This window comes from Limulus polyphemus, unplaced genomic scaffold (genome assembly GCF_000517525.1).
Source record: "Limulus polyphemus unplaced genomic scaffold, Limulus_polyphemus-2.1.2 Scaffold1694, whole genome shotgun sequence".
Classification (NCBI taxonomy): Eukaryota; Metazoa; Arthropoda; class Merostomata; order Xiphosura; family Limulidae; genus Limulus; species Limulus polyphemus.
In genome coordinates, this window is record NW_013667304.1 from 216848 (window position 1) to 228843 (window position 11996).

An 11996-nucleotide genomic window follows, 5' to 3' on the forward strand; every position below is an offset into this window, starting at 1 on the left:
AATCGTATCTAGCATTTATTAATATTTTTCGGTAGGATCAAGTAGTTTCAACTTTTAAAAAAGACATTTTTTTCATTAGAATATTACAGTTTCAGTAGTGGGAATATTTTTTAAACAGAGGTAATAGTAAAATAAAATTTGAGGTTTTATGTTAAATTAGTTTATTTCTGCGATCTTTCGACTCTTATCCATCAACCGACAAGTTATATGCAGTAAATGCTCTAGAGTGTTTTTTGTGTTAAAGATAACAATGTGTAATGTTCTAAAAATTGGTCTAAACCATTCTTTATAAGCTCATATCTCATTAACTCCAAAGATGTTGTTATACATTTTCAATAATGTTATTTATATTTCAAAATAAGTAATTTATATATGTCACTAGATGTCTCTGTGACTTCAAATGACGTTTTCAGTTTTCGATTTGTATTTGGTTAAGTTGGTTGTACTAATTTCCTCTGCTAGTGTAAAAATATTATTTATTTAATTTATATCTGTTATGCATTTCAATATTTGAGAGATTCAGTTACAGAAAAGATTTACAAGGCTTAGTAAATGTACATTGGGCAAGAAAAGTTATGAATTTAAAATAAGCTGAACACATATATTTTAGTTTTACGCCATTCAGCCATTCATTCACGTTTACATTTAACTTTAGTTTATGTTATTGTTTGGCCTGAACGTTATTGGTTTTAACCATAGATATAATTTTGAAAGTGTGTAGTAATTCAAATTTTAACATTTTGTTTTGTTTACTTTTAATTTGACACTAAATTGTCTGTAAACAGGAAAGGGGCTTTAGTCTAGATTAGTGGCCCAATTTTCACCTGTGTAGCTCTGTGTGTGGCTTGTCAAAAGGATGTTGGTAAAATTTTAAAATTTATTTGAGTTATTAAACAGATATTGACTCAAGGAAAATATAACGACTACAATTACAAATGTTACTACCAAGTTGTTGCTTATACCATTACATAAATAATTTTATGAAGTTGTCCAACAATGGAATACATTGTATAATGCATATATTTCTAAACAGCATTTAGTAATATTGTTATATTTGAATCTTTATTTCCCATAAATAGACAAAATGACTGATATAAAAATACCTATAAACATGGGGGAAATGGTATCTTCTGGAAAAGGAACTTCATCTATTGTGGATGACTTCATGTATGGGTCTAATGTGGCTCAGGCCCACATCTACATCCGTATGGGTAAGTACTAAAACTGTAGATAAGTAGATTGGTTTAGCTACGTTTTTGTTCATGAGTTTTATTTAGTTTATACAACCTTTAATACCAGTTTTTACTTTGAGTTGAAATTAAATTGAAATACATTTTGAATATGAGATATATTATAGATAAATGCAGTCAACATTGGGCACATTACTGGAAAAAAATTAACTGATCACTCATTTTTTTAGGAAAAAAGTAGTATCCTTACATATTAGTTAATAAAAGGGTAGCATGTTATATTACCATTTAAATTTCTTTCTCTTGTCTTGTCCTGTAAAATAATTTTTATGACTATACCTAACATTCTTTTAACTATATGTCTGAAAATTAATTTATTAAATGTATGTCTATCTGACTGTACAGTGTACATGTGCATAATTAGCCAGATTAATATGAAACCAAGACTTAGTGCTGATAAAGCTTCTATGAAAACCATGTTGTGAACTTCATTTTGAAATTGGTCATTGCAGTTACTGACATATTTGACAGATGTTATATATATGTTATTTGCTTAGAATTTAGAAACTAAAATTAATTTTTTGTTTAAATAACAAAAGAGCACTAATGTAGCTGTACAACAGAGATAATGTTACCAGCCAAACTTTTGTGTAGAAAGTAATTATAATTTTGTCATTCCCATTGAAAATTAACATATTATAATGCCTTGTTATTTACCAAAGTAATATTTGTAGAATGACAAGTTACTTGAATAATGCATTAACTTCTACTTTGAACACTGTATACAAACTCTAAGGGAATGGTCATGTGGAATAGGGAATTGTTAATTAATTTCCATACAGAAATTAATTATTTTTCTCCTTTTGTATGTTAACAACTTAAAAATTAATATACCTAACAGGACCTGACTTGTTTGAACTAACATGTCCCCTTTTGACAGTAAGAAAAGTTATATTTCATGGAGCTTATGCAGTTCCGATAAGATATAAAGATATACTGAATATACCCAACAAGCTAAATTCATAGATATCACCTATTTGTTTTTTATTTTCTATTATTTAAAAAAAATTTATATTCAAGATTGCCCCTTTGTGCTAAATGAACTCCATTCTCTAGTTGAGATTAGCATTTATTTAAGTTTGTAATTTTTCATCTCTTAGTTTACAAACATTCTCACATTTCATTATAATTAATGATAAATTTGATACTATTGACAAACCGGGTTATTGTGTCCCCAACATACAAGTAACCTTTTACATTTCAAAATATGTACCTGCATATATAAAGGTTAGCTCAAATGTTTTTTAGCATTACCCCAAATCGGGTACATTCCAAAGTGACTCCTTTCTTTTTATCGTTGAAACCATACTGGCATAGTGTTAAAGTGGGTTGTTTTATTCCTATATTTTTAAGATAAACATCCCACTATCAGTTATGACAAAATAATGATGATGGCAAAACCTTGTCGAAACGTTGTACATTTGCTGTCATGTTAAACTTATACTAAAGTTTTTCTTCATTACCCATTTAAGCCGTCTCCAGCCATTATTCCAGTTATCTATTCATTTCTTTTTTCTTTACCCTTCTCCTTTATTCTATCTCTGCCCTTCATCTCCTCATTTAAGCTCTTTATTATAACCCAAGTAGTTTTTGTATATACACCTCTTTTTCATTGTTTGTCATTTGGTTTCCATTTATTTCTATCCTATCGCTATTTTGACCTGATTTCTTTGTTTCAGGGATCACCTCAGTGAGGTATTCTCATCCCATCCTCATATATTCAGGACCTTTGTCTCACTCATTTGTTTACATTCCGGTTTTGGGGGTGTTCCAGACTCCTTGAAATATTTTGAGGTTAGCTTGCACATCTGCAATCTTCTTTTGTTTCCTTGATTTCTGACTCACTGGTCCACTGGTATCTCTGTTTGCCACCCATCCTTGGGAGTCACATTAGGCTACTCGTCTTTTGTTCCTTGTTCTCTTGCTTCTGTTCATTGTTCCCTCTTTTGTGTAGCTAGTCATTACAGCTTTTGGTGTTGAGTCTTCTTTGGACCTATTGTTGGGCTCTGGTCTTATTGGTGTCCACCTCTCCCATTCTTTGTTTTCCTTTTCCAGTGACCCTGGGGTTCTGAATTTTTTTTACCTATTGTTTTTCTCTTCTGTTGTGTACTCTTTTTTCTCATTATTCTCTTTCCATTTCTCTTCCTACTGATCCTCATGAGAGCTATAAAACTTGTCTTCTACCCCACTCTGGTCTTTTATTTCTGTCTTCCCATTAACTTTAAGATTTGGTGCCCTGTCATTCATTTGTCATTTCTGAATTACTTTCTTATTGTTTCTCGATTCTGGTTAAATGACTTTCTCAGCCTTCATTGGGCCCTCTCTCCTGGGCAGTTTTTGACCTAGTTAGACACTTCAAATGTCTTCCTTCACATTCCCATTTGTACTGTGTTCTGTCATTTCTTGGTGTGTCTTCACTTGTTGTCTTTCAGTTCTGTGCACTTTCCTGTACTACAATTCTGTATGTTTTCAGCCATAACCTGCATTCCCTTTGTTCCGTGAATGCATCTTCTGGCCTTTATTTTCATTATTATGTGGTTGTTTGGCTTCTCCTGGCCCTGTCATGGTAATTACTACTTCCAACCTTCTACTGAAGGCCCCTCAGCTGTGATGACTGGTCTATCATTCTAAGTTATTTTTGACTCCCACTTAGTTTCTTGGCCACTTAGGGTTTTTTCTCAACTCCCTCTCTTGCATGTTTTTGTTATAAAGATCTTGATAACCAAAGCACTTCCTTCAATTGGATCTGGGTCTCTGGGAAATGCCTATACTTTCCTCTGTATATCTCTCTGTCATGATTGCTTGATTGTTCCAACCCTATCTGGGGGATACCACCTCCCCCCCCCCCCCCAGCCTTACTTTCTGAGATCTTGGTTCCAGAGGAGGATTCTCTTCATATAAATTTTCTGCAGATGTTGGAGGATTAACAGGCTTACCTTCTTTTTCCAGTCATCTTTTGATGATCAATTAGAGAACTCTATGATTGTTACTTCAATCAACTGCCAGGGAGGCACCTGCTCTCAGGACTTATGATTCTTTCTCTTTCGGGTCTGCAATTATCATATACACCTCAAGACATTTCATGTGCCTAGGATTGGATTACTTCTCTTGCTTTGATGGAATCCATCTCATAGAGTGGCCCTTATATCCATTAGATTTGGTCCCATTTCACAACCCCTCAAATCAATGCTCTTGTGACTCCAATTTTTACCAGTGAGATGTTGCTCCTTTGTCTTTATGTGTGGGATTTGTCCAATCTCTTGTGTGATGTATGTGATTTTCCCATGGACTAGCATGTTTCTCAGTCTTATCAACCTTCTACTCTTACCATCTATCAGTGCACATCACTAATCTCTCTGCCACTTTTTACAGCAGGGTTGCACTAATATTCCTCATCCTACTTCCTTCTTTACCTGGATTTTTATTTAAAGCCTGTATGTTTTGGCCAATGTAGGTTACTGTGGAGTGTTGTTCATAATCTTTCAACTCTTCAGGTAATAATCATTTTCTTTTGCCCCCTTCATCCAATTCATCTCTCTTACTGGGACCTTTATGTGATTCTTTGGGCTCTTACATGCTTCTCTTGAGTTGTTGCCGTCCTGTTACTTATATCATTTGTTTCTCAAGACATATTTTCTACTTCTCCTTTCTTGTGGTTATTGTCATTTATGCCTTACACATGTTACTTACTCTCTGTCATGGGGACCAACTGATGTTCTTTCTCATTCACTCCTTTCTTCCAGAAACTTGGTGATTGAATGTTTTATCCCATCTATCTCCCTTCTATTTCAACATTGTATGATTGTTCTGGTTCCTATACCTTTTTTGTTTCATGTACAGGCTGTCTGTTGCTGTTTTGTTCAGACTGCTCCTTTTTGTCGAAACCACCATTGCTTATTCTTACTATGGCAGACTGCCTTTTCTCTGGACTTGCCTCCTTCCACTTTTGTTACATTTCATGCCACCTCCATGTGTATACCATGATTTTTGTACACATTCCAGCACATTTCAAGTTTTTCAACAACAAAAAAAATGAATAGGGGAAGATAAGATTCACCAGATCAAATGTTACTTGAGGAACTACACAATAAGTTTCTTATGCTTGGTGCCGTTAAAACCTGCCTTGTGACTGGATTGCCTTACAGAGAATACTGACCTGAAATCCATGTCAAACACGGGAGAACAAAAAGCATTAAACCCATCTGCCCCTGCTTAATGCACACCATTGAGATGATTTAGATTGAGTTTTCTGTAATAATGCTTTGGTAGTATATCATTATAACTGACATACCTGTTTCTGCACCTTTTACAACAATAATAAAACAAAACCAAAGCAGACAGCATCAGTCGTAGTCCTGCCCCTACACTTGGCTCATGCTTGCTGTCTTTAGTCATAGTAACCCATTGCACTGTTTCTCAGTGGGGACTAAATTCCCGATTATTGTGCCTGATGATAGTGGTCCAAGTACATGCCCTTATATTCTACACAACATGTATTCCTTCTACTAACTTCCCAAGCCACTGGGGATGTTTCCTCTGTAAAGTGTACTGCTCCCCAGGTTAGAGACTGGTTGGGCTCAACCACACTACATGTTCCATGCACCTTTGTGACACATCTCCATCGTCACTGAATTTACCCAATATCCTTCACTGTAACTCTGTTTAGTGTAAATGTTATATAGGAATGAATAAATAAATAACAACAAATTGAGTAGAGTGTTCTCTGCTTGAGAAGGATGCAGACTCTTACCGGATACTGCTACAATATGTGACCCCTGGTCTCACAGATGTCACTCCCTATGGGCTTTTCTGTTATTATTTTAGAAAGGAACTGTTGTAATTTATTCACAATAGCCTTTTCAACATTTTCATTGTGGGGTTCTAGCTCTTAGTGGTGCAGAGAGGTAATTGGCATTTCTGAAGTTGACATTTTCCTTACCTGAAAATTTATTTCAGATAAATACTTACCTCTCTGCATCACCTCTTCCATACTTCCTGTGTATTTTCTTCGCCTCATCAAGAATGAGCCTATGATCATGTGCTAGTGCACACTAGGTTTACTGTGTATGGAGGTCATATTATCCACCTGTTGGTAGAGGGCTACAGCATTATGATGATTGTCATAGGTTGACTCAATACATGAAGACATGTCTGGAGGTGAGAGTTTGTTCAAGGTTTCTGGTATGTGTAGGAATTTTCATGGCAGTTGCATGTAAGATAATAGCTCTTAGTGGTGCAAAGAGGTAAGTATCTATTTGTGATACAGATTTTGGGGTAAGGAAAATGTTAACTTTCACTTGATACTTTTCAGTTTAAAACTTGTTTATGATTTAACATGTATTTTTTATATCATGTTTCTTTCTCTTAGGGTTTTTAAGGAAAGTGTATGGAATTTTAAGTATGCAGCTTCTTCTAACAGTTGTGATTGCCTCCATCACCTTGTTCACTCCGACTGTGAGATTTTACATCAGTGAAAAGTACGATTCACTTAATTATATTTTTATAACTACATACAGAATTATAGGATCCATTGATGAAATGTTTTAACAGATAATAAACTTTAGCAATGTATATTACAGTTAGGTATGCAATAATTCAGTATTATGTAGAGTTAGAAAATCTATAATGTTGATATTGCTATTTGTACCAAGTAAAGATTGTTATGTCTAAGAGCCATTAATGTGTGTGTTAAGCCTACTTTTCTGATGCTTTGAAGCTTTTTGTGGTTTACTCACATTAAAATGTTGTTGTGAACTCGTGACCATTCAAAACACTGGAGTGAAAGTCTACTTTCTCAATACAGGTTATAGTGATACATTCACCTTAGAAAACTTAAAATATTGTGTATACATTTACTAAGAGTAAAATATTATTCACTCAGAAATGGTCAGCCAAGTTAATAAAGAAAGAAACTGTGATAAAGTTAGTTATAAATGACATATTCTTGTGATAGAATTAACAGATATCTCTTGTTTCAATGTATAACAGTAATAATAAAATGGTTGACATTTTCATGATAGTTTCAACTACTTCCAAAAAAAAAATTTAACTGTGTAGTTTTCAGATAATTATCATTTGTACTTTGTATTTTAACATATGCTTAATGTGTAACTAACTGTTATTTGTGATATTCATAAGATATATTGAACTTCTAGGTATATATTTATTTAACATTTAAATGTTATTTGTAGTAATATACAAAATATTTTGGTTTAAATATCTTGCACCATTTGTAACTTGCTTCAATTTTAGTTACCACAAAATACTGATATGTAAATATTTCATTTACCTCATTTTACATGATGGTTATAAAGTCAGTATGGATATTTGGAACAGTCTGTAGAGAAAATTATGTAATATAAAGTACATGGTGGTTATAAAGTCAGTACGAGTATTTGGAACAGGCTGTAGACCAAATTATGTAGTGTTATGACAGCGGAAGTCACGCGATGCTGGGAGCATGCGCACTGGAGTTTCTGGAAGGATCATGAATTTTCCTGGCAACTCTAGTTTGTTCAAGGTGCCCTCTTTTTTAGTATATAAGCTTGGTGAGAAAAACCAGCACAATTGCATTGATTGAATAGATATGCAGATAAATCAAAGGGATAGATAATTGAGTCAAACGAACAGTAGGCACCGTAAGTAAAGTGTGTGAATCACTGCGAGTTATAGCATGTGTTATAAAGGTTGTTAAGTTTAAAGTGACTGTAGAAATTCTGTGTATTACAAAGTTGTATCGAGAAAGAATAAACTAGTTTTAATTAAGAAAGGACTTGTATCACTGAAGTTCCTCGTAAATAATTTATGCCGGAAATTAACAAACGACCAGATACGTAACAGTAGTATAAAGTACATGGTGGTTATAAAGTCAGTACGAATATTTGGAACAGTCTGTAGAGTGAATTATGTAGTAAAAAGTACATGGTGGTTGTAAAGTCAGTATGAGTATTTTGAACACTGTTTATGATAAGTCTTTTAAGATAAAGTACATGGTTGGTGTAAAGTCAGTATGGATATTTGGAACATTCTGTAGATCAAATTGTGTAATATAAAGTACATGGTGGTTTTAAAGTCATTATAAATAATTAGAACAGTCTGTGAAGCTAATTATGTACGATAACAGTTGTAATTTCATCCTGTGTTTTATTTGGCATTTTAATTTTGTCATAACCATGTGCAACATCCTCTATACTAGTGCCATTTCCAGTAAACTGTAGAATGCACTTCCCATGATACCTGGGCATTTACACAAAATATTTTACATGTATGTTACTTGACTTGTCCTACCAACTGTTCCAAATTTTTTTCTCAACCTAAATCTTTATATTTGAAGTAAGAAGCAACTTTCAGCAGCAATTTTCTTTTACACGGACTACATGGTGTGATAAAAAGTTTGTAGTCTCAATACAAATAATGTGAATTACATCATTCAGGAATATGTAATGTTTGAGAGTATGTGATTAGCTTATATAATGTAGATAAGAGGTTATATGATGCAGTGTTATCATTTTAACTGACCCTATATTTTTAATATTTCACTGTTTTGGAACACATCTCAAACAAAGTACTATGTTTACACAATTTAATGTTGACACTGAATAGTCAACCTATATGTACACATCTGAGGACTGGCTAATAATTATATATTTACTTGTAACTTAACCCTTTGTGTGTGGTGGGTGGTCAAAGTAAGCATGTCATGATCTTTTTATTGTTATATTCATAATTTAATTAACTTAATTTAAATAACTTTTTTTCAGTTTGTCATTAAACTTGGCATGAAAATGTAGCTTGTAGTTCAATGTTATTTGTTATATAATTTTTTAATTTTGAAAGCAAATATTTAAATAACTTATTAATCGTGACTTTTGTGTATCATGTGATACATCTCTGATTCTCTTATTTCAATACAATATCTTACTCCCGCTCACAAAAAGCTTTCTCGATTTATACTGCCCTCTATCAGTGCAAATCTTTACTCCCCACTAGTCTTAATACTCTCATTTACCCACACTTATGTTAACTTGAGATATCTGCATACTGATATGTCAGGGAGACCAACCAATTAGAAACTTCAAGCTATAGACATTGACAGGTCATAATGTTAAAAAAACCTCCCACATATTTGAATTAGTGAGGTTAAAATAAATTTCAACTGTGAACAGCAGAAAGCAGGATTCTAGATTTCTTAATTATTAGAATTCTTATTTATTAGGTACAGTTTTGATTTATTGTTATAAAAGTAACTAAAACTAAAAAATTGAAAGTTATTAGACTAAATAAGAAAACTTAAAATTAAATAATTTCTCTCAATAGTCAGTATCATAGCATGCTATGTAGATGAGGCATGTTTGTAATTCATTTGTGTTATGTTTGTAACAGTCAAATTTACACAAAGCTATCTGGCTACAATTAACAGCTTTTGGCATGCTTTGAGAGGGTCTAAGTATCGCTACAAAGCAGTGAAATTAAATGAACCCAGATTTGAAAAATCAGTATTGGCTTTGGCTATAAGAATAAATTGTGTAATTTTCTGTTAAAATATGCAGTTATTCTTGAAAGAAAAAAAAGGATTATTTAGCTTTATTTTGTTTATGCAACTTTTCATTTTATGTTATTGATTTAACAATAGTTAGTGCTAGTGTAGAAAAATTAACATATAAAACAAGTTTTACTGAAATAAGACTTGATATTCATTGAGGAGGTTATAGAGGTTACACAAATGAAATACAAAAACTGTAAAATGAAGAACTGGCTCAGTAAATTTATCAACAAATTTTAGTAAAACCACTTCATTAAACATTTTGATTATTTGTGTTCAGTATATTTGTAATGTTTACTAAAAGCCTAACAAATTTCGTGAAAATACACTTATTAAACACTGAATTATAGTGAACTTTGCTCTGTATAGCTTCATAGAAACTGGGCTGGTGCAAAATACCACTTCCATTCAGATAGTTAATTTTGTATTGCATAACATAGGTAGTTCCATTGGGTTACGAGTATGGTAAACCATAACACTCGGATATGTGATGTGGTTCAACACATTGTTATTATACCAGTTTCTTAGTGGTGAACACTTTCTTACACTGTTACAATTAGCAGTTTAGTATCACGTAGCTTGCTGTAAAATAGGATCACTTTTCTGATTGCAAAATAGAAACAGGTTCTGAATTCCTTAGAGAATGTACTTTTAATCCAGGAATCTAGACATCAGACTCACTGATTTGGTTAAGAATGTATGTCTGGTGTCTTGAAGAGTCACAAGTAATCAAGTATTAAAATATTTACCAGCATGTAAGAAGTATTATATAGTTCCTTTTTTCTTAACAAGTTTTTTGAAAAACTATTATTTTATTGTTTCTGGGAAAAACTTTATCCTTTAATCTAGTAAAAATAAAAATGCTCTCTTTAAATACTGAATTCTGTGTTGTAGTAATGCTCTCTTTAAATACTGAATTCTGTGTTGTAGTAATGTTCTCTTTAAGTACTGAATTCTGTGTTGTAGTAATGCTCTCTTTAAGTACTGAATTCTGTGTTGTAATAATGCTCTCTCTAAATACTGAATTCAGTGTTGAAGTAATGCTCTCTTTAAATACTGAATTCTGTGTTGTAGTAATGCTTTCTTTAAATACTGAATTCTGTGTTGTAGTAATGCTTTCTTTGAATACTGAATTCTGTGTTGTAGTAATGCTTTCTTTGAATACTGAATTCTGTGTTGTAGCAACTTTACTTCATAGCATGCATACAAAGTAAGCATAAAGATTGAGACTGATACAGTTTGTTAACCCTACGAATACGGGCTGGATCTAATCCACCCAGCTCGTAACCTCCAAAGTATCCATGAGAGTACATGTATCTTCACAACATTTTGCAGATTATTTGTAAACATTACAAGGCCTTCATACACAAAATATCAAGTTTTTAAATTAAATATTAAGATTTTTTTAATTAAAGATATGCTGGTGAATTTTTTTTCTTTTAGAAAGTTGACTATCCAATGTACAAAGTAATTTTGATTTTAAGGTTACAAATACTTTTCTTTATCTGATAATTGTCAAGTTTATTTGTGTTATCTCTGTATCCTTCTAAATAATCATCAAATGTTTTTTGAATAAAACTTTGTATTTAGTGTGTTATTTTATCAACGATAACTCGAAATTGGCATAGGTTGATTTGACTGGCCTCGTAACCCTCAGAAAAATTAAGAAATGAATTTAAATTACCCTTTTTTGTTCTAGAATGACTGTGAATTGTAACTGGAAACCACAAATGTTTATTCTAAATAGCATAAATCTCTTAACAGTATACATCTATTTATATTTATTAATTTTTTTGTTTTACTGACCTTTGAACCATGTCTGACTAAAAATACCTTGACACTAGTTGAAAATCATGTGGTGCATATGCACCTCACGTTACCATATCAAATAGTGTATTGCACAAGCTGCTGGTGAGTATACCCCATGAAAGTTTTTATTTTTTTTTCATTATCTTACCTAATAGATTTCTATTTTTTACATTTTAGTTACTTTTATAATAATGAATAGTGAAAACAAATGATAAATAAAAAACTTCATAATTAAATATCAGACTTTTTTTTTCAGTAAAGCTTCATATTTTATCTGTTATTTTCTTTACTGTAACAGTATACTCGATCTTCTTGGTTGTAAGTAAGTAATAAAAATATGAAGTTTTACTAAAAAAAAAAGTCTGATATTTAATTATGAAGTTTTTTATTTATCA

At 32.3% G+C, this 11996-nt stretch overlaps 1 protein-coding gene across 5 annotated transcripts in view; it reads left to right on the top strand.

Moving 5' to 3' along the window:
• Positions 1 to 388: 388 nt before the first annotated feature.
• Positions 389 to 11996, top strand: part of LOC106464582 (protein lifeguard 4-like) — a 35897-nt gene continuing 24289 nt past the window's right edge. Inside the window, exons 1-3 of one of the 5 annotated variants that reach the window (XM_013924734.2) lie at positions 389 to 430; positions 1080 to 1211; positions 6619 to 6727. In XM_013924734.2, coding sequence (XP_013780188.1) covers positions 1085 to 1211; positions 6619 to 6727 — 236 coding nt within the window. In that variant the 5' untranslated portion in view covers positions 389 to 430; positions 1080 to 1084. Of the gene's footprint in view, positions 574 to 609; positions 714 to 1079; positions 1212 to 6618; positions 6728 to 11996 lie in introns of those variants that run through there. The other 4 variants (XM_013924733.2, XM_022392315.1, XM_013924736.2 and 1 more) reach the window with 4 other exon arrangements.